At 57.2% G+C, this 27,971-nt stretch overlaps 1 protein-coding gene across 6 annotated transcripts; it reads left to right on the top strand.

Annotated features, from left to right (window-relative positions):
- On the top strand, positions 1–26,410 carry L1CAM (L1 cell adhesion molecule). Of its 6 annotated transcripts, none has more exons than XM_071220234.1 (29): positions 1,204–1,327; positions 11,095–11,265; positions 14,131–14,145; positions 15,018–15,123; positions 15,564–15,766; positions 16,600–16,722; positions 16,828–16,998; positions 17,248–17,359; positions 17,480–17,664; positions 17,846–17,977; positions 18,112–18,255; positions 18,798–18,909; positions 19,025–19,191; positions 19,291–19,447; positions 19,666–19,790; positions 19,951–20,061; positions 20,294–20,491; positions 20,959–21,029; positions 21,198–21,420; positions 21,968–22,083; positions 22,306–22,507; positions 22,603–22,725; positions 22,843–23,016; positions 23,117–23,236; positions 23,373–23,528; positions 23,922–24,056; positions 24,359–24,431; positions 24,945–25,190; positions 25,314–26,410. In XM_071220234.1, the coding sequence occupies exons 2-28, from the start codon at positions 11,190–11,192 to the stop codon at positions 25,174–25,176; spliced, it is 3,762 nt and encodes a 1,253-aa protein (XP_071076335.1). In that variant the 5' UTR covers positions 1,204–1,327; positions 11,095–11,189; the 3' UTR covers positions 25,177–25,190; positions 25,314–26,410. The 6 variants fall into 6 exon arrangements, with proteins under 6 accessions (XP_053773350.1, XP_071076335.1, XP_071076334.1 ...); XM_071220233.1 differs by having other exon boundaries at positions 24,945–25,195; XM_053917373.2 differs by adding an exon at positions 3,333–3,434 and having other exon boundaries at positions 1,228–1,327; positions 24,945–26,410.
- The last annotated feature ends 1,561 nt before the right edge of the window (positions 26,411–27,971 follow it).

Genomic DNA, 27,971 nt, shown 5'->3' with positions numbered 1-27,971 from the left:
ACTAAGGTGTCTAGTCTTGTGCGTGCTCCTTTCTCAAGACCACCAGAACACGAGGCATCCAGACCCTCCCTGAGGGCAGGTAGGGCCACCGCAAGCTTCCCCTACCAGGATAAACAAAGCTGGCAAGTAATGTTGCATGGGGTGAGGACAACAGGCCAGGGTGCCAGGGTGCTAGGGCTCCTCCCACGTAGGCCCCCTGCACGGCTTGGAGGGTCTCGGCAGGCTGAGCTGAGGTCCCGGGGAATGCTTCACTGGGCAACAGGCATGCCCATAAAAATACCGTGGCCACCAGGGCTGCAATCTGCCATCTGGGCCCTAGGCCTTCCTTGCCCTGCGGCCGGCTCGGCTCGCTCCAGAATTCTTGCGCACTCCGCATGACCGCCGCGAGCCTAGGGGGGTGCTGGGGAGGAGCTCTTTCCCCAGGCTTTCAGGGCAGGGCTATGGGAGAGTGGGGCCACGGGGAAAGGTCGGGATTGGGCCAGTCCCCACGACAAAGAAATAAGACACCAAGCATGGGAAAGCTGGCAAGGAGTCAGAGGAGTATCTGGGAACTGCGAGTGGCAGTTAGAGGGGCGTCCTCTCCGATACCTCCTCGACCTCAGGCTTTGGACTGCTCTGGAGCCCATGCGCCTCTGTGCGTCCCTGGGGTCGAGGCCTGCGCGCCCCTCCCGGACTGGACGCCTACAATTAGGGGGCGACTCGTGGGGAGAGCCCAGGGACTCGGGAATCCTGCCTTGGGTGGGGAGGCGTCCACACACCTCAAGACGGGGGGGGGGGGGGGGGGACGGCCGGAACCGTGTTGCGTGTGAATGCCCATAGCTGGCCAGCACCCAGGAGGGCAGGAAGTTGGCGGAGGGGTTCGGGTATCTGGTATCTGTTCCCCTACCCGACTCCTCTCTCCAAGGCCCAGGCCCGTACCCTAGGAGCAACCCCGCCCCGCGATGCTTGCCCGGAGCCTCCATTGCGGTGCAGGCGTCCGAGACACTCCGGGATTATGGGAGCGGGTCCCACCGAGCTCCCTGAGGAGGTCATCAACGGTTCTTAGCCCGCGAAGAGCTCCGCAGCCTGGCCCCGAGAGGACTAGGGACTAGGGCGCGGCGGGGCGGAGCAGGCGATGGGGGAGGTGATCTCACTCCCCCCTCCCCTGCCTCCTCCGCGCTCCCCTCCCCCTCCCCTCCGCGCACGCCCGTCCCGCCCCGCCCCCGCCCCCGCCCCGGCGCATCGGCCGCAACAGCAGCTTCAGAATAGCAGATGCACTCGGGCTGCGGGTCCGAGGCTGGCGTGCTCGGAGGCTGGGCGGGTAGCTCCAGTGGCGGCCGTAGCGCAGGTAAGGCGGGCAGGCCTTCTCTCTCCACCCGGCTGCGGCTGCGACGCCCCCAGTCACCCGTCCCAGCCCTACCCAGAGGGGCGAGAGCAGGAAGCGCCGCTCCCCGTGGCCCGCGGTCACTGGCGGTGCGGCCAGAGCCCCACCCAGGTGGCACCCGGCTCAGCCCTGCGGACTAGAGCGGGGCGGGGGTAGGAGGGCAGGACCGGAGCCCGACAGGTGAGGGGTACCTGGGCAGCGCCCAAAATGCGGATCTGGGGAGGAACACTCCCCGGGCGGGGGTGGGGCAGTCAGGCAAGGTCTGTGCTGGCAGGTGGGAGCTGAAGTTGGCACGTCCCCTACGGGTGTGTGTGAAAGGGATCACGATGGGGCCTGATGACTCCCTATCCGCTGCCGTGGGGTGTGGCCCTGGGCGTGGCTGCCCCTCTTCCCCAGTCGAGGTCCCCATTCCACTGAAATTCGGCCACCAGCGCGGTAGCAGGGGTGGTCGGGCTAGGCTGCCCCTGGCAATGGGGGGAGGGGAGGAAACCAGGCTGGGCGATGCCTGGCCCTCCGCCCCAAGGTGGTGGTGATTTGGGGGGGGGGGCTTTGTTCTTCTCATTCTTCTTTCCAAACCCCAGCCTGGACTCCCCGGGGCTCCCCTCCAAGACTGCACCAGGACCGGGGTCTCCTCCCTAGAGGCGCACGGTGCGCCTGGAGCCTCAGTTTCTGCAAGCTCAGTCTCTGCAGGGTGCAGCGACCGGCCTGGGCGCCCACCGGTGTGCGCCTGTGCACATGGTTGTAGAATGTGGGTCCATCAGGTAGAGGGGTGGGAGGGAAGGCATTATTGGCTCAGGGCCAGGGATTCTGGAAAGCAGGATGCTTGGCTCAGGCCCTACCCCTTCCCACTGAAGGTCTTTTGCCCTTTGCCAAGTCTTCCTACCTCTGTTTGGTTATGGGCTATTCCCCACTGCCTAGGGCAGATTTTGGGAGTCTTGGTTGGCAGAGGTTGCGAAGAGTACCTACAACAACCTGCTGCCCCCTACAGGATATTTGGAGCCCCGCCCATCACTGCCTGTCTTGGGGAGGCAGCCCTAGAGCCATCTGCCCCCCCAGGAGTGGGGTTTTGGCACCCCCCCTTTAAGTAGGTGCCCTGCTTCCAGTTAACTCCACCCAGAAGGCAGGAGCTTCTGGGCAGCCCAGTGCCATCTCTGCTGACTCACGTGGCCTTGACAGTGAATACTCCCGTCAGCCTTTCCCCCCACAAACTGCTTTTGAGCTTCATCTTTCTTGTCGCCTGTGGGGTAGCTGGGGCAGGGGCCTGCCTTGGGGCCTCTCACCTCTGGCTGGCTCTTTACTGTAGACAATGGGACTCAGCCGGGCCTGGCCTGTCACCTGGCACAGTCCCCGTACAGCCCCAGCATGTGCACCCATGGGTTCCTGAGCCTTTGGGGCTCTTGGGTTTTTTGTGACCACATGGGGAACTCAGGTCAGAGCTGGGACCCTACAACTCCCAGCTCCTGGCCACTTTTCTATGCTGCATCCTAGTTTCTATACTTAATGTCTGTGTGTGTGTGACCCCAAAGGTGGTACATCTTATTGTGGTACACTTGAAATCTACAGAAGAGAACAAAAGAAATTAAGAATTGCTGGTGATCTGATGAGAAAGAGAGAACCCCGCTTAGTGCACCCCAGTCTCAGTCTCCTTGCTTTGCTAAAACCTGGTCATGAGAGGGTCCTATCCTAGTGCCCAGACCCCTGCATAGGACCAAGTGGGCAAAGAGTGGGCGCACAGCAGACTGAGGTGGCAGGGACCCCCTTCCTGTGCAGTAATGAGCTCCTCCCTGCCCCAGAACTCTGTGGCCCATGGGATGGGCACTCATTCATTGGGCAGCTGCCTACTGCCGAGTGCCCGCTGGGGTTAGCTCCCGGCGGCCCATGGAAAAGCCAGGAATGAATCAGACTGACACTGTCTTCATCCTCAGGGGCACACATTAATTTTCATTTTTCCTTTGTGACTATTCTGAAGGGAAAACAGAGGCACGGAGTGAGGAAGGGCCTTGTTCGAGGCCTACTCCAGTGGATAGCAGCACCCAGGCTGCAGCCCCGTCAGCCTCTTTCTGCCACTGAGGTGGGTGCCTTCCATGGCATGTGCTTCGGCAAGACCAGCTTGGGGGGGGCGGTGTGTGGAAGAGGCAGCCTCTGTGCCGTAACCGCCATTCCCCAGCCCAGTGACTTAGGGCACAGGTGGCAAACACAAGGCTCACGGGCCAAACCCGGCCCTCCACCTTGTTTTATCCGGCCCGGCATGTTGTTTCTACCCGGCGGCAGCACCGAGCTCTCGCTTAACTGTTAAGGAGTCATTACATGTGTACAGCCCTAAAATGACATTTGGCCCTTTGAAGGCAACCGCGAGGCTGATGTGGCCCTCGGTGCAGATGAGTTTGACACCCCTTCTCTAGATCCTCAGTCTCTTCCCTGGCTTTGAGTCTCAGCCTTCTTGGCTAGCACATGAGGAAATGGACTCGTTAATCTCCAAGGTCCCTTTCAAGGCAAACAGTCCCTGGTGCCACTTTAAATGGCTGCAGCTGGAAAGAAAGTGAGGAAGGCTAGCCCAACTTCTCTCTTCTGGGCAGTGAGGGCCATGTGGTCTTACAGAGATGTCCAGCTTCTAGGAGACCCAAGGCGAAGGAATGATGGAAGCTTTTCCCGATGTCTTTCTTGAGCTAAAGGTTGAAACAGCTCTGGAATGAGAAGGGGGTGTGGGTGCCCTGGGCCTAGGAGGGGCATGCTCTGGGGGAGGATGGAGTAGAAGTGGGAGTCCTGTGCAGAGACTGGCGTCCCAGCCAACTGCCCTGCTCCACCAGGACCCCTCTGAGTCCCCGGGGCCCTGCTTCACCCTGTGATTCAGACACTGGGGGAGGCAGAAGGTCTGAATCCCCCTTCTAGGGTTCCCAAGCTGGCTGCTGCATTTGCTCTGCCTCCTCCTCCCCTGATTGGGAAGGTTGGGTTTAGGTCCCTGGGTGGGGTCCTGTGCCAATTCTGGACAACCCCCTTCTGCTTCTCCACCCTCCTGCTCTTCCTGTCAGTCACCCACTTCTCCATGCACCCCCAAGCCATCACCATTCCCCTCCGTCCCCAGTTGGAGTTGCACTGTTGGGAGTGCATCACTCTTCTTCCTCCACTTGCCTCTGCCTGCCCCACCCCTCCCTGTAGGTGCCCTGGGCGCCATCTCTCAACTTCCCCTTTTGTCTAGCTTCTGTCTCCGCTCCTGTCCCCTTCTGCCTTACCACTTCTTACATGTCCTGCTCTGTTAAACTTGGCCTCTGCTCTGATCTCTGAGCCCAGCACACGTCCACTGGGCTCCATGACTTTGGGTTGGGCTCAGATCTGCAGTGGGGGCCTTCTCTGACCTGGAAGGTGGACAGGGGGCACCTGGTGGCCCCCAGCAAGAGGACTGGGGGTGTATGGAAAGTTAGCAGAGCCAGCCTGCCTTCTCCCCAGATTATCAACAGGATCTTTCTGGTTTCCTAAAGGTTGAAGAGAGGGAGGAGCCTGGAGGGTGGGGAATTCCTCTGCAGGGGGAGGGTCTGGACTGCTGGTCTTTCCAGAAGCTTTTCTTTGTCCAGTGCCCCCACCCAAGACCTCAGGAGCTTGCCTGGGTCCTCCATGTTCTCCCCGGGTCACAAAACCACGAGGGGAGCACTCGGCAGTGTCCTGACACTCATGCCAACCCTTGGCACTAAACCCAGTAAGGACAGCTGTGTTGGCCCCGGACTGGGTGGAACAGGAGGACAACAGCGTCCTGGGCTTTGTGCACTTGGCCATAGGGGCCTTCTGAGCTCTCTGTCTTGATGTCAGCCTGGTGGTGGGGCTTGAAGGGAGGGTATGAAGCCCAAGAAGCCTCCTCACCTCAACCCTCCGATCTAAAATATTCAGAGCCAGACAAACTGGGGGAGGACAGCAGGGCTGGAGGTTAGTATGGGAGGCGGCTTTGGGTGTGTGAGTGTGTGTGTGTGTGGGGATCATATATCTGGTTGCATGTGTGCATTCATGTGTGTGTTGGGGGGGAGAACATGCGCACACAGACCCTCCTATGCCCACATGAGTCCCCTCGGATGCCCCTACTGGGTCTGTGCTAGGAAGGGGTGGGTCTGATGGTGGTGGCTGCAGAGGCTGGCATGCCTAGCTGCACAATGTGGGGCTTCCTGTTGAGGGTTGCCCTCTGGCCCCTCCCCTGGCCGCCTGTGTTCATGTCTTAGGAATGCCTGGGATGACAGAGGCTCCATTGTCCACCCCCAGTCTTCCTGTGCCCCTCTGCCCTTTAACCCTTGGGGAGTGGGGAGCTCTGAGGGGACCGGAGGGGCCTGGCAGTGTCTGAACCGTTTCTAGGCACCCGCCCCCTCCCCCTTGGCGCCAGGCATCTCAGGACTGGTGGATCTGAACAGCAAACTCGGAGGCATGGGGCTGGTGCCTCTTGCTCCCTGCTGGACCCCCTCTTGCCTCTTCACTTTGCTTAGCACCTTCCCTGCATTGCCTGCCTGCTCTGTAGCCTTCTCTGCCCTCGGGTACCGGAGGCAGGCTCTGCCAGCCCATAGGAACAGAATGTACGTCGCCCCACTGGCCTAGTGTCTGAAATCGCCTTTAGTGCCAAGTTCATTTCTCAGGTCAGGGGTTTCTGGTCTTGTTCAGAGTCCACTTTCCAGAGGCAGAGGAAGGGCTTAGAGGGGACAGGGGTGCAGCTTTTACTATGGGCGTCAGCCTCCCCAACTGTATATGGGAAACATGGCTGTACTGCTGGCATTCTAGGGGCCTGGGAGGCCTGAGACTTGGCCCCTACTCCACTGGGCCTCAGTTTCCTTTTCTGCACAGGCAGTCAATACAGTCCCTAAGCCCTGACTGGAGAGAGGGATCTTCCAGGTAGTTGAAACCTCTTTGTGAGGGGACCTTGGGGCCTTTGGTTTCAAGAAAGGGGTCAGACTGACCCAATGTTTTAGATAATGGGAGGGGCCCAAGGAATCCAAGCTGTCCCTGAGCTGAACGGGGAAAGAAATTTGCCTTCTCTTCCAGAGTCCTTGAATGGGCAATCTCCTTGGATGGGCGGTCATTTAAAACCCAAGGCCGAGGGATGGGATGATTTCTGCTCTGGGCTGAGGGTCACATCTTACTTTCGGTGGCCTCCTCCCAAGATTTCCCTCCTTGCTTCCCACATTTGCTTCCTCTCTGCTTAGCAAATAGGCCCTTCCCCAGGGTGCAGGACTGCTTGGAGGCCATTCTCGTCCAAGCTCCTGGCCCCTGGAAACACGTTAGGAAACCGAGTCCCTGAGAGATGAGCTGACCCCCAGAGGGAGCCTCTGCCCATCCAGAACCCCACCCCTGGTGAGCATCAGAGCCAGCTCTGTGACCTTGGACCCAGTACTCTGTTGCCTGGGCCTCAGTTTCCTCATCTGTAAAATGGGGATAATGATAGAATTGTCCTTCCCCAGGGCAATTTTAAGGATTAAATGGGTGACATGTGTAAAAGTGTCCCTGTGTATAAGAGCCCCTGGCATATGGTAAGTGCTACCCATGAGTTTATTCAATAAAATGGGGCAGCTGACTGATATGGGGGTGTAAAGAAAACTGTCCCTGCCACCGATGGTGAGATTTCCCCCTTCCTTCCCCAGTGTAGGCTGTTCTCTTTGCTCTCCTACAAAGGGTTAACCTCTGTCCCACCCCTTCCTTATCCTTTAAGGAGAATGGTCCTTTACAGGTAAGCTGTCGTTGCCTTGGAGACCTCAGCCTTATAGGGGCTTGAGGGTGTACCTTGGGTTGAGGAGGGGAGAGGCAAGGAGCACAGATAACACAATAGTCCTTTAAGACTTCTGGGACCCCAAGTACCTCTGGGGGCTCCCACCCATCAGCCTCCTTTATGTATTATCTAAATAACCCATTAGGCTGCAGCAAGCTTTCCCCTAGGCTTCCCCCATCTCTGCCAGTGGAGGGAGCTGGGCTCCATCTCCATGGAAACCCGCCAGCCACAGCCTGGCGGGGAGGGAGAGAAGGAGCCTTAAAGGAACATAGTGCATGGGATATAGGTGACACCCACACCCTCATATACACACCGACAGGCTCCAAGGCCCCCACCAGTCCTGCTGAGGAGGCAACCCAGGCATGGGTGTCACCACATGTGACCCCCCCCAGGCCTAGAAGCATGCAGACCTGGCACCCACACTCTGACCATGACACACCTGGGGTGCTGAGCCCCCAGCCCTGCCCTCAATCAGGCCTACCAGGTCACAGGGCACTGCCATTCTCAACAGACACTGGGCCGGAGGACCTTTTTGTTACTTATCCCTTCAGCAGATGCATTTTCATCAGATGGGAGGGGCAGAGAGGACTCAAGGCAGGGTGTGGGAGCTGGCGGGCATGTGTGCATGAGCACATGCAGGGCACCCTTAAAGGTGTGTGTGTGTGTGTGTGCAGGGAAAAAAGCAAGCCACCCCAGTCTCAGCCTGACTCTATGTCCTTCCCAGTTCCCCCACCCCCGGCAGTGGACAGAGGCCAAAGGAAAGGAGTGCAAGGGTGTGGCCAGGGATGGGGCTCCCCTGGGGTCCCAAAGAGCTCCTCCCTGCAGTCTCCAGTGGGCCTGACCTTGCTGACCTCATCTGCTTCAGTGCCTGCCACGCCCTTTCTCTTTGCCAGCCTGTGAGTGGTGTGTGAGGCCCCAGGGGAGGATGAGTTCCCAGCTGGACCCACTGAGGAGCAGCCTGCCTTTGTCGTGCCCTCCCCCAGGACAGTGGTGGGTTTATGCAGTGGGTGCACACGCGGGAGTGCACAGAGACACTCACTATTGTGCCTGTGGACTCGTGGGCATCCCCCTGCCAGCCAGGCAGCTGCTCACTCTGTCTTAGCGGCAATCTTGGAGGAATCTACCATGGTCCTTTGGGTGCTTCTCCCTTCCCCTCTGTAGGTGAGGGGGTGGCCTCCACCTGCTCCCTGAGGGCCAGCCAACAGTGGCCCATTCATCTTGTCTTACTATAACGCCCTGCTCCAGTGCCACAAGTAGCCAGGGACCTGCTGCTCTGTCTCTGTCCTTATTGTTGTCATGGGCTTTGTTTGTCTCTCTGGTGCTGGCTCACAGCTTCTCCACTCCATCCTGCCCATTAGTCCAGCCTGACCTACACCCAAGAAGACCCCCTCCTCTGACTCAGGTCCATCTCTTCTCCTTCCCTACCCCTTGCCTGGCATGTCCCCCAGGGATCAGGACACGAAGGAGGCATCACTAGGCCTGTGTGCATTCACACGCACGCACACACACAGACACACCCCTCACTCTTTTTGCTCGGCCATTCCTCATCAGTGCTTTCTGCAGTTGTCTCCCACCCTTGTATTTCTTTCCTCTCTTCTCTCCCTTTCCTTGCTGCCTGAGTCTCTGCTCTGGATTTTTTCATCTTGATTACTGTGGTGGTCCAGCGTCTGTCTTTGTCTTCCATTCCCTCCCCCAGCCCCACTTCTCAGCCTCTCTAGCTCCCTCCTGCCTCTTTCTCGCCCTGTCTGTCACCCTTCCATCTTCCCCAGTCTGCCCCACCTTCACAGACATGGCCTTGGCTCCATCTGTACAGCAGCTTGTGGAATACTCCCCCCTCCCTTGCCCCTGGAGGTGCTGATGGGGGTAGGGGGCCTGCTGAGCTGACAACCTGAGCTGCTTGCTCTGTAATTGCCAGAGGAATGGTGAGAGATCAGAGACCCAGAAGCAGTGGGAGGAGAGGAGGCAGAGCCCCCTCCCAGCTGTCAGGGAGCCTCTCAACCTGGCTCCTGCCTGTCTCTGAGTGCCCGGGAAGGTGGAGAGCTGGTTGGCAAATACCAGGAGACTAAAAGAGGTTGGATGTGAGACTGTGGGGCATTGGGATGGGGCAGAGCAGGGACCAAGAAGTTGGCAGTATCACATTTCCCCTGTGTATACCCCCAGGGTATACATGCCACACCCCATTCTGGGAGCCTAGATTTGGAGGACGAATGGAGGAGCTGGCATGACAGGGGATGTCATGCTCTCATTCCAGCAAATGGAGGACTTGGGCTTCCTAGAGTACAGAAAGGTCCTTCTTTGAGCGCTTTTTCTCTCTTCTCCCTCCCCTCCTCCTCCCAAGACCAGAGCACTCAGAGCTCCCAAAGCTGCTGTTTGATCGCTTGCCCTCTGATCTGAGTCTCCTACTGCTTCCTACAGGCCTTGAAGTTGAGGCCAAGGCCGCCTAAGGCCCACCCTGCTTGCACTGGCTTTGTGAGGGAAGGTGGGGGTAGAACAGGTCTGCTGTTGCTCCTCCCTTCTGGGCCCCAGCTCAGCTCCTGCAAGTTAGGAATTGGCCTTGTGTTTGCCACTTCCTCTCCTCCAAGTCATTCCCTTGGCTTTGGCCCATCCATATTGACCCACTCTAGTGCTTCTCCACCTCCCCCTGCAGCATTGGGTGGGGGAGTATGAGAGCTCCAAGCTGACTGCTATTCACCACCGTCCACTTTCCCTGCCCATTCCCCAGGAAATCTGCATTTGCCACTCTTCGTGGGTTACCTCACACAAAACTAATTTGTGGCTCCTGGTTGACTCCTGACGTAATCAAAATGTCTTAGCACAGCATTCCAGGCCTCCCCACCCACCTCTCTGGCGTTCTGGATGAAGCTTGGTCCCCGCCTTGATAAGGTCCTGGCTGGCACAAGGAGGATGCCCAGGATGGACTTGGTGAGGGCATCCACATGCAGGCTCCAGCCTCCAAGTTCTCAGCCACCCAGCATCCTGCTGTTGCCCCTCTTGCACTTTTGCCACTTGCCTTTCTCATACCTTTTCTTGTTTGGAGTCAAAGTGGTCCGTCTTCTTGTGAGTCTGTTTCCTCTTCAGGAGCTGAGCCTGCCAGACACTGGAAAAGAGTCAGAAACACTGTCCCAGAACTTTCCCTGACCCTGGTCTGGTAGAAGTGGGGAGGCCACAGTTGCCTCAGTTGCCCCCTGGGGGTCTGAGGGATAGCAGAAGGGTGCTTCCCTCTTTCCCTCCCTCCCTCCTGTCACTTCCTGAGGTCAGGCTTTCTTCCCCCTTGTTTTTTCATTTTCCTCAACCTATTCTGTGAAATGTATCTTCCTCAAGTCCCTTTTCTTCCTTTCCTGTCTCTACTTCTCGAGACCTCCACCCCCACCACCTTTTTGGGCCTGAACAATATTCAGGTATCAGTAGGCTCTGAAACCCACTAGCAGTGAGACTGCGACAAGAGTTCTCCCATACTTGTGTGTGCGCACACAAATAGCAGACGTCAGGTCACATTCCGCACAGATGCAGACACATAAGAAGATACACATGTTCCTGAATGCAGTCCCCTCCCAGGGAAGGCACATACCAATGTGCTGCCGCATGCACACAGCCACATAGATAATGTTGTGCACATTTGTCTACATGCAGATCCACATCCACACGCATGCCCACAGGCACCTGCTTGTTGGCACATTGGGAGTTACACAGGGGAACAACATCCACAGGGTGGCCTGTGGCGTCCCCGGGGGAGCTGATTGGGGCAACAAGTTGGTGCTGGAGAGGCAGTTGATGGGAAAGGCAAAGACAGACAGTAGGAAGGGAATGGAAAGCAACTGGGAGGCCCAGCCAGTGCTTAGTCTTTTCAGAAGTTGGGGGAAAGGGAGGGATGGGAGAACGGCCAGCGGCAGGCGGGGCTGGGGGCGGGGCCAGGAGCCCGGGCTCGCCCAGATGTTAGTCACTAACAACCGTCCGTTTCCTTTTCTCCCCCACCTTTCCCTTCCCTCCTCCCCTCTCCCAGTACCCCCACCCCAAGCCGCCCACCAGCCCCCTTCCCTCTGGAACGGAGCCTGAGCCGAGTCGGGCCGGCTGTGCCGCGCCAGCGCCGCCGGGAAGATGGCCGTGGCGCTGCGGTACTTGTGGCCTCTCCTCCTGTGCAGTCCTTGCCTGCTCATCCAGATCCCCAAGGAATGTGAGTTGCTGGAGGGAACCTTGGCGCCTCCCTTCCCTGCCGCTCTTGGCTCCTCGTTTTCTTCTAACTCTTCACCTTCTCCCGGTTCCGGACCCTCACCCTTCTTTCTCGGGCACGGAGTGGGCAGGAGATACTCAGGATGTCGTGTACCTCTAAAAGAGAACAGGAGGGAAGGCACTGGGTGTGTCAGCACCATGGACAGGGAACAGAGGTGCAGGCAGGCTGGGGCTTTTTCAGCACCGCGGACAGCGGGATTGGCTTTGGACCAACCTCCTTGGGCCACCTCTGTGCTCTCCCTTGGTCTGTCCCACCCCTCCACAACCCCCCTCCCCCAGGGGTGTGGCGGACGGGAGAATGGGGCTGTCCCTAGTGCTCAACAACCTTGTGCAGAGGCCTGGATTCAAGTCTTGATCGCATTTGACAGGTAATCTCTTCTTGGGTCCATATAGCCCTGTGAACTGAGATAGGAAAAGACACCTTGCAAAAGCCCAGCAAGCTTCTGGATCCTAACGATTTGATGTGTAGTTATTTGGTGGGTCGGGGGGGTGCTGCTGGAGCATTACATTTGTGGGGTATCACAGGTAGGTGTGGGGGTGTTTGGGAGTGTAGCTAAAGGGTTGTCACCGACCATGAGTATTTGTGTATGCTTGTGAGTTAGACAGACCGTATATTTGTATGTGTGGATGTACGTGGCTATGACTGACTAAGTGTGGGTCCTGAGTGTGATTCCTGAGTGTGATTTTGATTTTCTATATGAGTAAGCTTGTGAGTCAGCAGAACTGTTACTTACTGGTCAGGTTTGCGAAGGTCTGTAGGTATTTGACTGTTAACTTTTGATTGTAGTGGGTCTTGTGTACATGTGAGTGGGGCCACATGTGAGTACCTGTGGGGGGGTGTTTTACTGGAGGGTCTTTTCTGCTGAGTGTGAACAGGAGATACAACCACTGCTGTAAGTGGCTGTTGGGCTTCAGTGAGGGGCATTTCACAGAGTAACATTTGTGTATCTTGAGCCTGCTCCCTCCATAGCTCTAATCCCTTCCCTCCCCCACCTTATCACCTTTATCTCTGAGCCTGGACCTGGAGGAGGTCAGTGTCCCTGAGAGATGAGCTGGGGGCTAGGAGTGAGGAATGGGACAGGGACTGAAGGAGGTGGGCTTAGAGGGCACCTGGCATTGGGTGGCAGTGAGGGTTTAGAGGAGGTGGTGAGAGGCTGACGGAACAAAGGTTGGGGTACCCCCATAGATACACACATGGAGGTCTATGTAGTCACGCCTATGTGGATTCCCCTAGCTACAGATGCATGTGGATACATGCGTGGATAGGCACAGACAAGACACCTATATCCGGCCAGTCACAGAGATACCGAAGGGGCAGACACCCGGAGAGAACCCATAGGAGGCACATAGACATGCATACACACGCACACACACAAAAGTGAGGGGTGTAGACACAAAGGAACTGTCATCCACACAGACACAGAGGCAGGTATATAGCATGTAAACTGAATGCAAGCGTGCACATAAACAGCCTTTGGATGTACTCTGGCATGACACGCCCCTGTACAAATACATTGCTGGACACTGACAAACAGACTGCAGTGCAGCCTGGGGCATCCACACATGTGCCCAGTCTCACACTTTTGCACATTCTTACACATGTACTCATCCTACTTCCGTCTCCATCTCCTCTCAGTTGCTTTTCAGGTCTTACCCTGGGCATTGGCCCACCCTGCTACCACACAGGTCGGGCCATCTGGTGGCTGTGTGTTGAATGGAGAGGCAGGGAAATTTTGGAGAAGGGCAGGAGTGAGGAAAGAGAAGTAAGCCAAAGACCATGGCAATTCCGAGGCTGCCCTGGCCACTGGCCAGCACTTGGTATTAACCCCAATACAATATGGCCTCCACCTCAGGCTCACTCCCCAGCCATTCCAGGCCTCTTTGTCTCTTCCTGTTTTCTCCACCCAGTGAGTTTTTCCCTATCCTGTAGTCCCTGTCCTCGTCTCTTGCTCTTGGGCTGCCTGCACTGGCCCCTCCCCAGCTCAGGGCTCTCTCTGCAGTGTCCCCAGGGAGCCTCCTCCTCTCTCCTGGGGACTCTTACACTGAGGTCTTCTGCAGACACAAAGCTTTCAGAAGCAGCCAACTGCTCCCTTCCCTGCTCTACCTCCCCTCCCTCTCCCCATTCCACATAGCCACCCTGGCCAGTGCTGGGCTGAGTCCTGCAGCTGAGCGGTGGCTCTGGCCTCAGCCCCAGGGAGCTTGGTGGCAGAGTGGAAGGAAGGAAGGGGAGACAACGAAGGCTGTGTCAGCCCTGCGGGCAATGGAAACTCAGATACAGCAGGGCCTTTGGGAGGGTTTCACAGGGAGGGGGCAGCTGGGTTCTGCAGGCTGGGCCTGGGTAATTGAAAACACTGAGATTTACTAATTGGATTAGGAGGAAAGTGGGCTGGAGCAGGGGAGGGTGCATTGGCTGTGGGCTGTCTGCCTCCCAGCCTTCCCAGGCATCCTGGGTGGGGTGGGGGTCAGTTCTGCAGGCCTTGCAAGGGAGATACAAGTGTCTATCCAAAGTGGGCTCCTTGTTAAGGCACCAGTTTTCTCTCCCCTTGCCCTCTGGGGTCTGGCTCCCCTTGGGCATGGCCCCACCCCTGAACCAGTGATCTGGGCTCTGTTCTGTCCTGGGTCTTGACCTGCCACAGCTCCAGCCCGGCATGTGCCTCCCCGGCCCTGTTACACCACCACCGCCTCCTCTCCCAAACTCCCCTTCCCCAAGGGGTCTGCACATGCTTACTTCTTCCCGTGCCATCAGGCCCCTGCTGGGGCTGTGTCAGCATTTCTCTCCACTTTCTTCCTTGCTGCCCGGATTTCTCAGATGAAGGATACCACGGTAAGTTGGGCGGTAAGTTGGGGGAGAGTGGAAATGTGTTCTGGAAGGTCAGGGAGGGAGGGAAAGAGGAGGAAAAGAGGGGGTGCCAGTAGGTCCCCCCTCCCCCTCTCCCTGTGTGCCATGTGAGGTGCTGGTTGCTGTCTTTTCTGGCTCTTGGGTCCTTGTCTCAAGCTGGAGGCCCAGCTCAGCCTCTCCCACTCCCTCTCTTTCACCTGTGAGGGCTTTGTTCTGTCACTGCCCTGGCCTGGCTTTTCTCACTCACTCTTGCCATTTCTTTCTGGTGCTCTGATCTCCCTGTATCTCCTCTCTCCTTTCCCTCTGAGGGGTTTGTCTTTGGTTTCTACGTGTTTTTTTTTAGAGACGGGGGAGGGAGGGAGAGAGGGAGAGAAACATCAATGTGTGGTTGCCTTTCACATGGCCCCCACTGGGGACTAGCTTGCAACCCAGGCATGTGCCCTGACTGGGAATCTAACCGTGACCCTTTGGTTTGCAGTCCGGCACTCAATCCACTGAGCCACACCAGCTAGGGCTGTATGTCCTTGGTTTTTTGTTATCTCTCTCTTTTTTTTTCTTCCACACTCTTTGCCTCTCTGGCTTCATCTCTCTCCTTTAGGCGTCTTTCTTTGTAACTTTTGTTGCTCTTTTCTCATTTCCGTCTCTTTGTACATCTGTTCTGTATCCCTTTCTGTCTCTTCACGTCCCACACGCCTATGGTCAAGCTTGTTGGTCACTCTAGCTTGTTCGACCTCTTCCTCCATCCCCACGGCCCTGGAGCCTCTAGGGGCTCTTCCAGACCCTGCTTCTCTCATGATGGCATGGGGGTTGAGGGTGTGGTGTCATCTTCACCACCACTCTCCCCATCCTGTCCCCAGTGATGGAGCCACCCGTCATCACGGAACAGTCTCCACGGCGCCTGGTTGTCTTCCCCACAGATGACATCAGCCTGAAGTGTGAGGCCAGTGGCAAACCCGAAGTTCAGTGAGTGACCTTCATCCTCTAAGCCCTATTATTGATCGTTGACCTTAACCTCTAATCCTCATACCTCCCAGGCCTCCCAACTTCTTTTAATATTTTATTTATTTATTTTTAGAGAGAGAGAAAGGGAGGGAGAAAGAGAGGGAGGGAAACATCAATGTGTGGTTGCCTCTTGCGCCCCACCCCCCCAATGGGGACCCGGCCCACAACCCAGGCATGTGCCCTGACTGGGAATCGAACTGGCGATCCTTTGGTTTGCAGGCTGGTGCTCAATTCACTGAGCCACACTCAGCTTCTGAGCCCAGAAGCCTCAGCTCTCCCTCATCACCCTTCATCCTTTCCCTGCCCTGGCCTATCCCAGGGTCCCCTGGCTGCTATTGCCCTTGCCTCTGGCCTATTCCAGCTCCTGACCCAGGGTCTAAGGCCTCAGTTTCTGCCCACAGGTTCCGCTGGACTCGGGATGGCATCCATTTCAAACCCAAGGAGGAACTGGGTGTGACCGTGCACCAAGCACCCCACTCTGGCTCCTTCATCATCACCGGCAACAACAGCAACTTTGCCCAGAGATTCCAGGGCACCTATCGCTGCTTTGCCAGCAATAAGCTGGGCACTGCCATGTCCCACGAGATCCAGCTTATGGCTGAGGGTGCGAGGCATCACAGGGATGGGAGAAAGGCCTGGGGCACAAGGTCTCAGGGACCTTGTGTGGGAGCTTGTGGGCTCAGGCTTATTGGCTGACAGAGTGCATGGAGGGTTGATTCTCTGCCTGCATTGTCCCTCCCTGTTGCCTGCCCTGTCTTCTGTCTCAGTCATTGCCTGGGCTTGGGCTTCTGTCCCCTTTCCATCTCTGCGGTCCCATTTCCTTCTCTACCACCCTTCAGTCATCTCTCTCCACTTCCGCCACCACTCACTCTGTCTCATTTCCTCTGCTTCCACTCCTCCCTCCCTCCTTCTCCTTCTCTCCACCTCCAACCTGGCCCCTTTGGCTCTGCCTTTATCTGTGTCACCCTTTCCCTGGGGTTTCCCCTCTGCATTACATCCTCCCTGAGCTTTCTGCCTCCCAAGCTCACTCCTCTCCTCTCTCTGCCCCTCTGGTTACCTTGGGAACTGTTGCCATGGTGTCTATGTCAGGATGATGGAAGGGTCTGTGATTCCCGCATCCCTCCACAGCTCCCCTCCCCCACTGCTGCACCTCAGCATCCCCCCACCCATCCTTGTCCTGTCCTGGGGGTGGGAGCTGAGAATTGTGGAGGGTTAACCCTTTACAGCCATCTGGCCTGTCCATCCTCTCTTGCATGAAGTGCCAGTCTCAACCCAGAGCCCAGAAAGGACTTGAAGTCTCTGCCTCTCTTTATGTGACCTTCCTCATGGCTGGCCCTCTCACACTCTCAGTTATTCCTCTACCTTTCCCCTGCCTTAACCTGTCTTGACCAGGAGGGGAGTTGGGACCCATCCTGCCGGCCTCTCTGTCTCTTCTAGGTGCTCCCAAGTGGCCAAAGGAAACAGTAAAACCTGTCGAGGTAGAGGAAGGAGAGTCAGTGATTTTGCCTTGCCACCCTCCACCCAGTGCAGAGCCGCTCCGGATCTACTGGATGAACAGCAGTGGGTGCCCACAAGGGGCTGCTACCTGGAGTGGGGGTGCCAGTGGGCATGTCTTCCTGGACTGGGGGAGTCCTAACCTCTGCTTCTTTGCCCCCGCCCCCACAGAGATCTTGCACATCAAACAGGATGAGCGGGTGACAATGGGCCAGAATGGCAACCTCTACTTTGCAAATGTGCTCACCTCGGACAACCACTCAGACTACATCTGCCATGCCCACTTCCCTGGCACTCGGACAATCATTCAAAAGGAACCTATTGACCTTCGTGTCAAAGCCAGTGAGTCCCAAAGGCTCTGACCCCCCCACCCCCGCCCCACACTCCTCTCTCACCTTCAGGCCTGGCCCCATTGCTTAGATAAGAGGACAGGCTTCTTTGAGAACAGTTTGGCTCCCACCTCAACCCTGCCCAGACCCCTTCCTAGGTGGCAAGAGCAGAAATGGGGTCCTCCCTTTAGCAGAGGAGAAAACTGAGACCCCAGCGGCTCATTGAAGTGTCCAGAGTCACCCACTCCCTTGCTCTTCACAGCCAACAGCATGATCGACAGGAAGCCACGCCTTCTCTTCCCCACCAATGCCAGCAGCCACCTGGTGGCCTTGCAGGGACAGCCATTGGTTCTGGAGTGCATCGCTGAGGGCTTGTGAGTCTAGGAGCCTTGGGTGGGGTTGGGCAGGGACTCTGTCGAAGGGTGGGATTCAGCAGCCCTGCCCTCTCTTTTCCACTCTCCTCCTTGGCCTCCCTGCACCATGGCCCTGGGCAGCCCCACGCCCACCATCAAGTGGTTGCGCCCAAGTGGCCCCATGCCAGCCAACCGAGTCACCTATCAGAACCATAACAAGACTCTGCACCTGCTGGACGTGGGCGAGGAGGACGACGGCGAGTACCGTTGCCTGGCTGAAAACTCGCTGGGCAGTGACCGGCATTCCTACTACGTCACCGTGGAGGGTATGGTGTCTATGCTGGGCTTGACCCCTGCCCCATTGCAAGGCTCCCAGAAATGACCTCTGGGGACCTCAGTCTTCAGTGCCCACCCTCACAGGGAGGGGTGGGGAGGTGAGGGGATCTGGGACATGGGAAGAGCTGACTGCAAGCTGCGGGCTCAGGGTGACTCCCCTCTTCCTCGAAGCTGCCCCATACTGGCTGCACAAGCCCCAGAGCCATTTGTATGGACCAGGGGAGACTGCCCGCCTGGACTGCCAAGTGCAGGGCAGGCCCCAACCAGAGGTCACCTGGAGAATCAACGGGATCCCTGTGGAGGGTGAGAGGGCCTCGGGCAGGGGCAGGGAACATGGGGAGCCCTGGGAAATGGGAGAAGAAGAGGAGGGTGAGAAAGGGCCTCAGTGTGGCTTACTGCTCTGCTCTGGCCCTCGGTCCCACCGGCTGCATGTGCAGAGCTGGCCAAGGACCAGAAGTACCGCATCCAGCGTGGAGCCCTGATCCTGAGCAACGTGCAGCCCAGTGACACGATGGTGACCCAGTGTGAGGCCCGAAACCGGCACGGGGTCCTGTTGGCCAATGCCTACATCTATGTCGTCCGTGAGTGCCAACAAGCGAGGCTCGCCTGCCTTCCCTTCTGTGCCTCATAACCCCAGTCTCTTCCTGCAGCCCACCAAACGAGGCCATGGGGCCAACTCAGCCAGAAACTAGTTTGTCTACCACGGCTGCCTTTCTTCTCTCCAGGGCCCTCCACCCCATCTCTCATCTCTTGCTTATCCTCACAACAGCAGGGCAGGGGGTGTGGAGGAAGGGCAGATGAAGAAGCAGCCTCAGAGAGAAGTCTGGCCCACTTCATGTCACCCTGACCAGGATGTGCCCAAGGCCACCATGGTGGCTCCTCTCTGAGAGTCTCCGGCAAGATGGGGGCTGGACTAGAAAGGTTTTCAGCAAGGGCTAGACTGTCAGAGGGGCCTCAAGTAATTGGTAAAACTTGGGTGGCTGGGATAGGGAGGCACATTTGAGGCAGAGAGAGGCTCAGCCTGGCGGTGCTTGAGCTGGGCACAGGGGAGCAAGATGAGCAAGGCATCTCTGCCCAGCCCTGAATCTGCACCCTCCGCTGTTTCCCGTGACTTCTCCTCCAGAGCTGCCGGCCAAGATCCTGACCCCAGACAACGAGACTTATTTGGCTGTCGAGGGCAGCACTGCCTACCTTCTTTGCAAGGCCTTTGGAGCCCCCGTGCCCAGCGTTCAGTGGTAAGTGTCCCTACCCCAGCAGGGGTTGTCTAACCCATCTTCTGGCCTAGGAAGCCAGGGAGGGCAGGGGGACACATCGGTGGGGTCTGTGTCAGGCCCACCCTGCTTGTGCTAGGCTGGACAAGGAAGGAAGGACCGTGCTACAGGATGAACGCTTCTTCCCCTACACCAACGGGACCCTGGGCATTCGAGACCTCCAGGCCAACGACACAGGATACTACTTCTGTCAGGCTGCAAATGACCAAAACAATGTTACCATTGTGGCGAACCTGCAGGTCAAAGGTTAGGTGACCACTCCCCTGTGATGAACACTTCCAGGAGGGACGGTCAGCGTCTCTGGAGGACACCAGAGTGACCCTCCCTTCCCATCATTGCCCTCAGATGCCACTCAGATCACACAGGGACCACGGAGCACAATCGAGAAGAAAGGCTCGAGAGTGACGTTCACCTGCCGGGCTTCCTTTGATACCTCCTTGCAGCACAACATCACCTGGCGCAGAGATGGTCACAGACTCCAGAAGCTTGGGGACAGTGACAAGTGCGGGCCCAGCCCCAACCAGGGCTCAGTGGAAGGGGGCAGTGTGGGAAAAGCAGAATGTCCAAACCTCTTGGTCTTATCCATGGGGGGAGCACCCCTGCTTTGAGGGAGAAGGTTCTGGCAGGAGAAGGAAGGGAAGGGGCAGAGTACAGATGGTAGAAAGTGGTGGGTCCACTGGGAGCATAAGGACAAGCATCCCTCCCTCCCTTTTCCACCAGGTACGTCATAGGTGATGGGCACCTGGTCATCAACAGCCTGGACTATAGCGACCAGGGCAACTACAGCTGCGTGGCCAGCACAAAGCTGGATGTGGTGGAAAGCGGGGCAGAACTCCTGGTGGTGGGTGAGTCCTAGGGTGGTAGCAGGCGCGTGGCCTGGAGGCATGGGGGGCGCAAGCCTTCGAGCACAGGGGCCTAGAGTCACATTACAGGGCCCTTTTGAACTGGGGGTTGGGTCTTCTGGCTCCAGCATGAGCCAGAGAACCGACCCTCTGTGGCCCTCAGGAAGCCCTGGGCCTGTGCCTCAGCTGGAGTTGTCCGATCGTCACCTGCTGAAGCAGAGCCAGGTTCACCTGTCTTGGAGACCTGCTGATGACCACAATGCCCCCATTGAGAGTAAGAGGCCTGAGCATGATGCCACTACCTCCCCCACTGCCACCCCTAGCTAGCCCTCCCTCGGAGCCCTGGCTCTGTGATTGTCACCTCACTGGGGCTCCAGGTTCCTCATGCAAGTCCAAGAATACCAGTTGCCCTGGGCACTCCTTCAGTGATAGCCAGGCTTGTACCCCCATTACCCCTCCCCCATGCCACACGCTGATAACTCTTGTCTGTTTGCTTCTTTTGGCAGAGTATGACATTGAATTTGAAGACAAGGAGATGGCTCCTAAGAAATGGTACAGTCTGGGCAAGGTGCCCGGAAACCAGACCTCCACCACCCTCAAGCTGTCACCTTATATCCACTACACCTTTAGAGTTACTGCCATCAACAAATATGGCCCTGGGGAACCCAGCCCAGCCTCTGAGACTGTGGTCACACCTGAGGCAGGTGAGTCACCTGGGAGGGGGCCTCAGATGCCAGAGGCTCCGTGAGGAGGACTTACAGAGGTGACTGTGCCCAAGTCCTCTGTTTTCAGGTTTCCAGAGGGAGCTGAGGGGCAGGGTTCCTTCAGGGCTATTGGCTTTCCAGGGCCAGAATGGGCTATCCCTTCCTTGGGCCTCAGACTCAGTCCTATTGGCCAATGCCTACATCTATGTCATCCGTGAGTGTCAGCAAGCGAGGCCCGCCTGCCTTTGCTTCTGTGCCTCATAACCCCCAGTCTGTCCCTGCAGCTCACCAGGCAAGGCCACTAGACCCACTCAGCTAGCAACTGGTTTGTCTACCACGGCTGCTTTTCTTCTGTCCAGGGCCCTTCACCCAATCTCTTGCTTATCTTCACAACAGCAGGGAAGGGGGTGTGGGGTCCTCAGCAGGAGCCCACAGCATTGATGTGTTAACAACAAGTTACTTTTCAGCCCCTGAGAAGAACCCCGTGGATGTGAAGGGGGAAGGGAACGAGACCAACAATATGGTCATCACTTGGAAGGTGAGGGGGCCTGGGCTCAGCTTACCCCTGGACATTAGGCCAGGACCCACATGTTTGCTGCTCCCCCTGGCTATGCTAAACACCGGAGGATGACTGGGGATGTGAGGCTGGGTCACAGGAGGGGGCTGCTCTTGGCTGACCACCTCCTCTTCTGCTCACCCCCTGCAGCCACTCGGGTGGATGGACTGGAACGCCCCCCAGGTTCAGTACCGTGTCCAGTGGCGCCCTCAGAGGGTGCAAGGGGCTTGGCAAGAACAGATCGTGAGCGATCCCTTCTTGGTGGTGTCCAACACCTCCACCTTTGTGCCCTATGAGATCAAGGTCCAGGCCATCAACAGCCAGGGCAAAGGCCCCGAGCCCCAGGTCACCATTGGCTACTCGGGGGAAGACTGTGAGTAGCGGGTGTGGGAGCCTGCGTGTGCCTTCACAGCCCACTCCCCTCCCACTGCGCACCCAGTCCCTACCTCTCAATAGTGCATTTCTTAGGAGTAAGAATATTGTCTTACTCTTACATAACCAAAGTGCCATTATGGAAATCCAGAAAGTTACCATCGATACATTTCTCTAGTTGGCAGCCGATATTCCAAATCGTATCAATCAGTGCTGTCTTTTCCCCCAGTGTAGGGTCCAGTCCAGGACCCCACATCGGGCCTAGTTGTTCCACTGCTTTCCTGCCCTTGAATCTGGAACATTACCAGGTGTTCATTTTGATCACCTGGTCAAGATGTTCTCTAGTTACTCCTCCCTGTGACTACTGTCTTCTGCCTTTGCAACTCATAAACAGCCTGCAGGGAGAGACCCTGAGGCCATACAAATACCCTTCCCCTCAAACTGCCTGTCCCCCATAGAGCATCCAAATCCATCTTCCCCGCAAGGGAGGGCCCTGGGCTGGCCTCAGGATGCCACAGGCCCTCGTCCATGTAACTGGCTGTTTCCAGATCCCCAGGCAGGACCTAAGCTGGAAGACATCAAAATCCTCAACTCGAGCACCGTGCTGGTCAAGTGGTGGCCTGTGGATCCAGCCCAGGTCAAGGGCCACCTCCTCGGATACAATGTAAGGGTCCAAAGTGTGGAAGCTGGGGTGATCCCCAAGGTGAGGTATGAGGCCAGCAAGAGTGAGACAAGATTGGAGATGAGCCTCTGCCACCTGTCAGCTGCTCTTCTGGAGGTCCTTGGGTTGTAAGGAAAGGGTTTCCTTCGAGGGCAGCAGGTAGCACGTACCGGGGATCCCTGCTGGGTGTCTTCTGCCTCTATGGGGTCTCCTGTCCACCTGCAGGTGACATACTGTTGGGAGGGGAGTCAGCAGAAACACAGCCAGAGTCAGGTCCACAAAGGCCATGTGGTGGTGCCTGCCAACACCATCAGCACCATCCTGGGAGGCCTGCGGCCCTATAGCTCCTACCGTCTGGAGGTGCAGGCTTTTAACAGCAGGGGACTGGGGCCTGCCAGCCAGACAACTTTCAATACCCCAGAGGGAGGTGAGCTTTGCACTCTGCACCCCTGTCCCAGCCCCTCCTCCCTGTCCCAGAGTGAGCCTGGGGGAGGGCCTGCTGCTCATCTCTCTGTCCTGCAGTGCCCGACCACCCTAAGGCACTGCACCTGGAGTGCCAGTCCAACACCAGCCTGCTGCTGTGCTGGGAACCTCCGGAGAGCCCCAACGGCGTGCTCACTGGCTATGTGCTGTCCTACCACCCATGTATGTATGTTGCGGGGCCCGGAGCCCCAGCCCAGCCTGAACCAGGAGATGGAGGGGAGCAGGAATGTTTGTAGAGCTATCTGTCAGAGCTGACTCCCACCTTGCCTGTCCTTGCAGTGGATGATGGGGGTAAGGAGCAGTTGTCCTTCAACCTTTCGGACCCTGACCTACGGACGCACAACCTGACCAACCTGAGCCCCCACGTGCGGTACCGCTTCCTGCTGCAGGCCACCACGAAGGAGGGCCCTGGTGAGGCCTTCGTGCAGGAAGGAGGCACCATGGCCTTATCTGGTAAGGTGGAAGGGGCCGAGGTGGCCCCACCAGGCAGCCAGGCCCAAGTGGGTGAACCTTGAGTTGCCTCAAGGTCTCATACCTTCCTGTCGCTCCTCAGGGACCCCAGATTTTGGCAACATCTCAGCCATGGCTGGCGAGAATTACAGTGTAATCTCCTGGGTCCCCAAGGAGGGCCAGTGCAACTTCACGTTCCAGATCTCGTTCAAAGCCCAGGGTGGTGAGCGCAAATGGGGCCTCTGGGGGCGGGGGGGGGGGGGGGATGGCGCTCTGGGCCCAGAGCGATTGGGGGTGGTGTGGAGCCAGGGTGCTGCCTAGCACTCCCATTCATCCCCACTGACCTCTCGTCCCTGCAGATGAGAAGACGCCCCCTTATCTCCTGCCACAGAATGTCAACTACATCCAGAAGACCTACACGCAGTGGGACTTGCAGCCTGATACTTACTATGAGATCCGCCTGTTCAAAGAGATGATGTTCCTGCACCAAATGGCTGTGAAGACCAATGGCACTGGTGAGGCCCCAGGGAGCTTCCGTCTGTCCCTGGCTCAGCCACCACTGCCCTAGGGCCCTGAAATGGCCCATTTTCGTATCCTTCTATTTTAACTGTTTCTAAGGTAATCATTTTGTCAGAAGGTCTTCCTTCCTGCCCCCTGTTCTCCAGAGAGTCCCCCTCAAGCATCAACTGCACGCACACCTCAGCCCTAGATCATCACCCCGCACTGGTCCTTCTGATGTCTGTGAGCCAGGCCTGCCCCTGCCACTGCCCGTTCCTTGAGGGCAGAGGGGTCGTGACAAAAGTGAGGCCTGCGCACGAGGCCATGAACCTTGGGGCATGGGTTTGGGCCGAGGGTCTGCAGTGCCCAGGGGGCTCTGTCTCACCTGGGACTGGGCTTCTCCCCACCAGGCCGAGTGAGACTCCCTCCCCCCGGCTTTGCCACTGAGGGCTGGTTCATTGGCTTCGTCAGCGCCATCATTCTCTTGCTCCTCATCTTGCTCATTCTCTGCTTTATCAAGCGCAGCAAGGGTGGCAAGTACTCAGGTAACCCTGACCTACCCTATATCCCTTCCACAAGTCCTCCCTGGTCCCTGAGCCTCAAGCAGGATGGCATGAGCATGTTGGGGGCAGGCAGGGGACCGGAGAAAATGGCAGCCAGGCCTGTGTGGGGTGAGTGCTACCCCCTTGAAAGTTTCCTGGCTTCTGAGAGCCGCCGAGACAGTGCTGGGGGCACTCAGGGCACAGAGGGAGAGCCTCCTCTATGACCCCCGCTGGGGGATGGGGCCCAGTGTCCAGAGACAGGCTGGGGCGGGAGAAGAAGCCAGCTCCTCTCTGTGTGTCTTCAGTGAAGGATAAGGAGGACACCCAGGTGGACTCTGAGGCCCGGCCAATGAAGGACGAGACCTTCGGCGAGTACAGGTGAGCTGGGGGTAGAAGCATTGCCAGCCAACTGCCCAGCACCACCCTCGCTTTCATATCTGACCCTGTCTTTCTCTCTTCCCTGTGCTGCTGGGTGACATCAGGTCCCTGGAGAGGTAAGGCAGGGGTGGTGGGAAGATATTTTCTGACCCCTATGACAGGGACCCTCCTGTGGACACTGTGTGCTTGGGAGTGCCGCTGGCCCCCACTTGCCAAACTCTGCTCCCCTAGCCTTCTGACCTAGCAGCTCCCTGTTTCAGAGACAAGCCAACACCTCCAACTCCTGTGCACACTGACACCCAGCTTCTAGGCCTGCCTGTCACCTTCCTGACTACCCCCCTCTGAGCTCTGTAAGGGCTAACAGCTGGATAGGTGCTCTTGTCTGGCTCATTTACAGGCAAGCAACCAGGGCCCATGAGCACCCCAGGCTTCCTCCATGAGGCCAGCACCTGTCAGTGCTTGCTGGGCCCCACTGGGCAGCCTCCCACTCCCTCCTGCCCTCTGCCCCTGCAGCGACAACGAGGAGAAGGCCTTTGGCAGCAGCCAGCCATCCCTCAATGGAGACATCAAACCCCTGGGCAGTGACGACAGCCTGGCTGACTATGGGGGCAGCGTGGATGTCCAGTTCAATGAGGATGGCTCCTTCATTGGCCAGTACAGCGGCAAGAAGGAGAAGGAGGCAGCAGGAGGCAACGACAGCTCAGGGGCTGCCTCCCCCATCAACCCTGCGGGGACCTTGGAGTAGTGGGGTCCAGCCAGGCAAGGTGCAGCCCAGGGCCGGGCGGGCCACAGTGGAGTCAGAGGCCAAGACCCCCACCCCCAGCCTGATGACTGTTCTGGGCCCCTGACCTTGAGACTGAGGCCCCTTCCTGTCTCCAACAGGCCTTACCCCACCTTCTGGCCCTGGGCCAGCTAGAGGCTTGAGTTGGGAGCAGAAGAGAGGAGCTCACTGCCTAATCCCCTTATGACTACCCGCACCCCACTTTATTGCCAAAACCCAGCTGCACCCCTTGTTGGGCACACACTGCTTTGCTCCAGCTCGGGGGCCTGGCTGATCGCTCACACATCAGGAGCCTTCCGGTGCTGCCTTGCCAGCCTCTGGGCAGACAGAGGCCGTGGTGGTCGGGGAAAGGAAGTGGAGATGGCCCCAGAGGGGTCTCCCAGATGCTGCCTGGTGGGATCTCTTCAGGACCAGGATCGGCACCTTCTTCCCTGGCTGCATCTTGGCCAGCCTGGCTGGGACTGAGGATAGAGTTTGGGTACCCACCATCTGCTCTGTTTTCTTTGCCATCTCTGTTCCAACCGGGATGGGCACTGGGTAAGCTGGCCATGGGTGCAGAGGAGGCCATGTGGAGAGCCTGGAGTCCCCACTCACCGGTGCCACCCTCCCGCCGCCCACTCCACCCTGCGGCTGGCTTTCAGGAGCTGCATACACACGCTGCCTTCAGTACCCATCAGACAACATCCAAGTCGCCTCCATCACTGCCAGGCTGTGAGGTGGGCACACTTCTTTCCCACTGCCCCTGGTGCCTGCCTCTCCCAGCTGCTACCATACTCTAGGACCCCTTAGCAGCCCTGCCACCCCCCAGTCTGAACAGTCCTTCCTCAGCCTTCCCCTCTGCCCACCGTGGGAATGTAAATACACCGTGACTTTGGGAGTTCCTACCCTTGCCCTTTCCCCATACGCCACTAGTGTGTAGGCAGATGTCTGAGTCTCTAGGTGGTTTCTAGGTTTTATAGCAATTAGCTTTGATGATCCCATCCCAGGAAAAATAAAAACAGACAAAACAAAACAAAACAAAAGGAAAGATGGGTTCTCCCAGCTCTGCTGCGCTCCTGCCAGCAGCCTCTGTCTTCCTGTCTGCCTTTGCTTGGTCTGTTGATGAGCCCTTTACAAAAAACAAAAAAATATATATATGTACATAAATATCAGAATTATAACAGGCAAATAAAAACCTGGAAACAAAGAGGAACTGTTGTCATTTTACCGAACACGACTTCCCTGCCAGCTGCCACATTGCTTGCGGTAAGCCAACTCCTGCCTCCCCTTCCAGGGTTTGCTGCCGGCTCCTCTTGCACCTGCTGGCCTCCAAGGCAGCTCTGGGCTATCCCCACCATGGGACTCCTCTTTCCCACAGTAAGGCAGGTGCTGGAGCAGAGCATGGCCTGGACCCAGGAACATCTTCCTTCTCTAACGTGACATAACCAACCTTTGAGTGCCCATCCGGCTCCTGGCTTCAGTGCCCAGATGGAGTAGACCTCCCTCGGTGCCCAGCTCATGAGACCAGTATGCACTTTGAATGGCCATGCATAAACCTCAAGTGGACACTTGGGCACTCAGCCTGCCTTGCAAACTCCTGAGTCAGTATGTTCCTTGGCTGTTCTATGTGAGGGCCATGCAGCTTTTCCTTACCCCTGGCCTTTGCAGGCCTTGGTCTCATTAACTGAGTGAGTAGAGAATTTATTTCCCCACCATCAAATCTGTCCCTGAAGCTCTGCCCGAAAGCCTCTGCCCTCCCCTGGCCTGGCCCCTGTGGGTGAGCCACAGTCCATTAAGGTCAGCCCCTCTACCTGGGCACCAAGTCCCACCCCTGTGACCCACTCGAGGATTGTTCTGCTGTGATTTCCTTCTCTTTTATGTATCTTTCATTCTTCTGTCCCTTTTGGTCAGTCCCATGGTCAGAAAAATGTGCTGTAATAGCTCCCATCACTCAAAACACTCTCAACTGCATACCCTTCCAGATCTTGCCCCATTTCTCTGCTCCTACTTACAGCAACCCCCTCCAGACTTGTCTGCATTCATCATCCCTGCTTAGTTTCCACCTATAGCAGTGTCTGCTTGTCCCCACTATAGGTCTTGTTCTTACATAACAGTAGCTAAAGATATATTTCCCATCCTCCTTCGCACCTAGGTGGGGCCAGTGGAATGTGAATGGAGGGGAGACCTCTGAGCTGTGCCCTTAAAGAAGCAGAGAATGCCTTTCCCTGTCCCGCTCCATCTTCTCACCAGCAAGCACACAAATTCGGTGGTGGGCTGGGAGGAGCCATCCTGGACCACTGAGTGGAAATTCGCTATTGAGGATGGCAGAGCAGCGACATCAAAGGAGCCTGGGATCCTGATGACGTGGCACTGCCACGTCTGCCCTAGGCTGCCTGGGACATGTATAAAGGACCCATGGACATGGACAACAGGGTGGGGATTGACTGTGGTGGCAGGGGTGCAGTGGGCAGGTCAGGGGAGAGCAACGTGGGAAAAATTGGGACAACTAATAGAAAGACAATACAAAAAATTAACAGGCTTTGTTTTTTAGAGCAATTTCAGGTTTACAGAAAAACCGGCCTGAGAGTAGAAAGTTCCCATACAGAATCCCTCATTCCCCACCCTTAGCAGTCTCCCCTACTATTAACATCTTGCGTTGGTGTGGGACGTCTGTTCCAACTGATGAGCTAATAGTGATATGTTATCATGAACTACAGCTTACATTAGGGTTCGTTCTTGGGGTTGTATGTTCTATGGATTTGGACAAACTTATAATGACA

The sequence above is a fragment of the Desmodus rotundus genome, chromosome X (genome assembly GCF_022682495.2).
Source record: "Desmodus rotundus isolate HL8 chromosome X, HLdesRot8A.1, whole genome shotgun sequence".
In the NCBI taxonomy this organism is placed as follows: Eukaryota; Metazoa; Chordata; class Mammalia; order Chiroptera; family Phyllostomidae; genus Desmodus; species Desmodus rotundus.
The sequence above is the reverse complement of the archived record's forward strand: the minus strand, read 5'-3'. Positions and strand labels throughout refer to the sequence as shown.